Raw genomic sequence first — 2503 nt, forward strand, 5'->3', positions numbered from 1 at the left:
CTCCATTTTTTTTTTTTTTTTTTTTTTTGAAACAGGTCTCACTCTGTTGCCCAGGCGGGAATGCAGTGACGCAATCATAGCTCCCCACAGCCTCGATCTCCTGAGCTCAAGTGATCGTCTCACCTCTGCCTCCCGAGTGGCTGGGGCTGCAGCTTTTGTTTATGTTTGTAGAGACAGGGTTTTGCTATGTTGTCCAGGCTTGTCTGGAACTCCTGGGCTCAAGCTCTCCTCTCTCCTCGGCTTCCCAAGGTGTTGAGATCACAGGAATGAGCCACCATGCCTAGGCCTGAGAACTGCTGCGTCCTCTAGGTGGTAGTGAAGGTGGCAGGTCACCTACCGGAGAATTCTAGTCCTGGGCCCTGGAGCTGGAAGTCTCACTCAGTCTCCTCTTTCCTCAGAACCGCTAAACAAAAGCTACATGGTAAGAGGCTGTGCAACCTCTTCAATGTGCCAACGTGACCACGCGAGTGACGCCTTCAGCATGAGCCACATCGATGTCGCCTGCTGTACTGAAAATGACTGTAACGACCCAGCCGAGGGTATCCAGCACCGCAGTGAAGCTGCTCCCCAGCCTGGCCCTGCCCATCTCAGCCTTACCATCACTGGGCTGATGACTGCCAGACTGTGGGGAGGCACTCTCCTCTGGACCTAAACCCAAAACCCTCTTCTCTGCCCTGGCTGGATCCAGGGGGACCCTTTGCGCTTTCCTCAGCTCCCAGCCCTACAGACTTGCTGTGTGACCTCAGGCCAGTGTGCTGACCTCTCTGGACCTCAGTTTTCCCAGCTGTGAAAATACCTATCTCACAAAGTTGTGAGAAGCAGAAGAGAAAAGCTGGAGGAAGGCTGTGGGCCAGTGGGAGAGCCTTCATTATTAATGTTGTCGCCGCCGTTGTGGTGTTGTTGTTATTATTAATTAATATTCATATTATTTATTTATTACTGAAATAAAGATTTTGTACCAGTGAACAAGGCCAGGCCTGCCTTTCTTTGTAGTGCCTATCTTTGGGAGAATAAATGGTGGGGGACACCATTCCACAGGCTCCTGGAATCAGGGGTCACGTTTGAGGCCCCTGCCTGGGTTGGAAGTCCCTGTGGGGGCTGCCTCCACATCTATTTCTGGCCTCCAAATGCTGCCAGAGCAGGAGCATCACCTTCTTGAATAAACATCATCATTCTAAATTCCCCTTGATTAAAAACCAGCTAAATCCAGCCCCAAAACATCAGCCTAATGGCTAATGTCAGCATAACTAGAAACATTCCAACCCTAGGCTAAACCCCTCTCTGACCAGAAACATGCCAATGCTGAGATAGCTTCCCATCCAACCAGAGACATTCCAACCCTGCAATAAACTTTCCCTCACATGAAAACATTCCGAACCTACAATAAGTGCCCGATTCCAAAACCCTTACATACCTTTAGTCTGAAAAAAAAAAGAGGCTCTTTAACCTAACTCAGCCAAAAGCCCCTCTCAGGTTTGTTTTCTCTAAAATAAGCCTGTCTTTAACTGTCAAGCCACATTTCTTGTCTCTTTCCTCTTTCTTTTTTTTTGAAATGGAGTTTCACTTTTGTTGCTCAGGCTGGAGTGCAATGGCGCGATCTTGGCTCACCACAACCTCCGTCTCCCGGGTTCAAGTGATTCTCCTGCCTCGGCCTCGGCCTCCGGAGTAGCTGGGATTACAGGGATTACAAGCGTGTGCCATCATGCCCAGCTAATTTTGTATTTTTAGTAGAGACAGCGTTTCTTCATGTTGGTCAGGCTTGTCTCAAACTCCCGACCTCAGGTGATCCACCCACCTCAGCCTCCCAAAGTGCTGGGATTACAGGTGTGAGCCACTGTACCCAGCTTTTTTTTTTTGAGACAGAGTTTCGCTCTTGTTGCTCAGGCTGGAAGTGTAATCGTGCGATCTCAGCTCTCCGCCTCCCAGGTTCAAGTAATTCTCCTGCCTCAGACTCCTGAGTAGCAGGGATTACAGGCATGTGCCACCACACCCGGCTAATTCTGTATTTTTAGTAGAGACGGGGTTTCTCCATATTAGTCAAGCTGGTCTTGAACTCCCAGCCTCAGGTGATCCACCCACCTCGGCCTCCCAAAGTGCTGGGATTACAGGCGTGAGCCACCACGCCCGGCCTCCTCTTTCTATACTTCTTCCAAATGCAACCTTCCAAGTCACCTACTGAACACTAAACCTTCCGGTCTTACATCTCCCAAACTTCAACAGTTGCAGTTATTTTATTGTTCCAAGGAGACATGCCCACATTTCCCAGCATGCTTTGGGACAGGAGACAGAGAGAAGATAACCTGATGGCCAGAATTCCCTGCATGCACTGCAGTGAGGAATAAGGACAGGAGTGCACTTCCCCTGAAGTGCTGGGGACAGGGGATAAAGGCTGGCTGGGCTCTATTTCCCAGGATGCCTCAGGACTATCAGAAAAAGAGAACTGCCATTTCAATGGCACTCTGGGAGCACAATATTGAAGAACTCATCTTTCTTCCCATCATTT

General features: G+C 49.5%; 1 protein-coding gene across 4 annotated transcripts in view; it reads left to right on the forward strand.

Annotated features, from left to right (window-relative positions):
- Positions 1–969, forward strand: part of PLAUR (plasminogen activator, urokinase receptor) — a 20660-nt gene extending 19691 nt beyond the window's left edge. For all 4 annotated transcript variants that reach the window (XM_032262801.1, XM_032262804.1, XM_032262803.1 and 1 more), the window contains one exon: positions 399–969. In XM_032262801.1, the coding sequence (XP_032118692.1) occupies positions 399–652 (254 nt within the window). In that variant the 3' untranslated portion in view covers positions 653–969. The remainder of the gene's footprint in view (positions 1–398) is intronic.
- The last annotated feature ends 1534 nt before the right edge of the window (positions 970–2503 follow it).

This window comes from Sapajus apella, unplaced genomic scaffold (assembly GCF_009761245.1).
Source record: "Sapajus apella isolate SASKATOON/1434 unplaced genomic scaffold, GSC_monkey_1.0 scaffold130, whole genome shotgun sequence".
Lineage (NCBI taxonomy): Eukaryota > Metazoa > Chordata > Mammalia > Primates > Cebidae > Sapajus > Sapajus apella.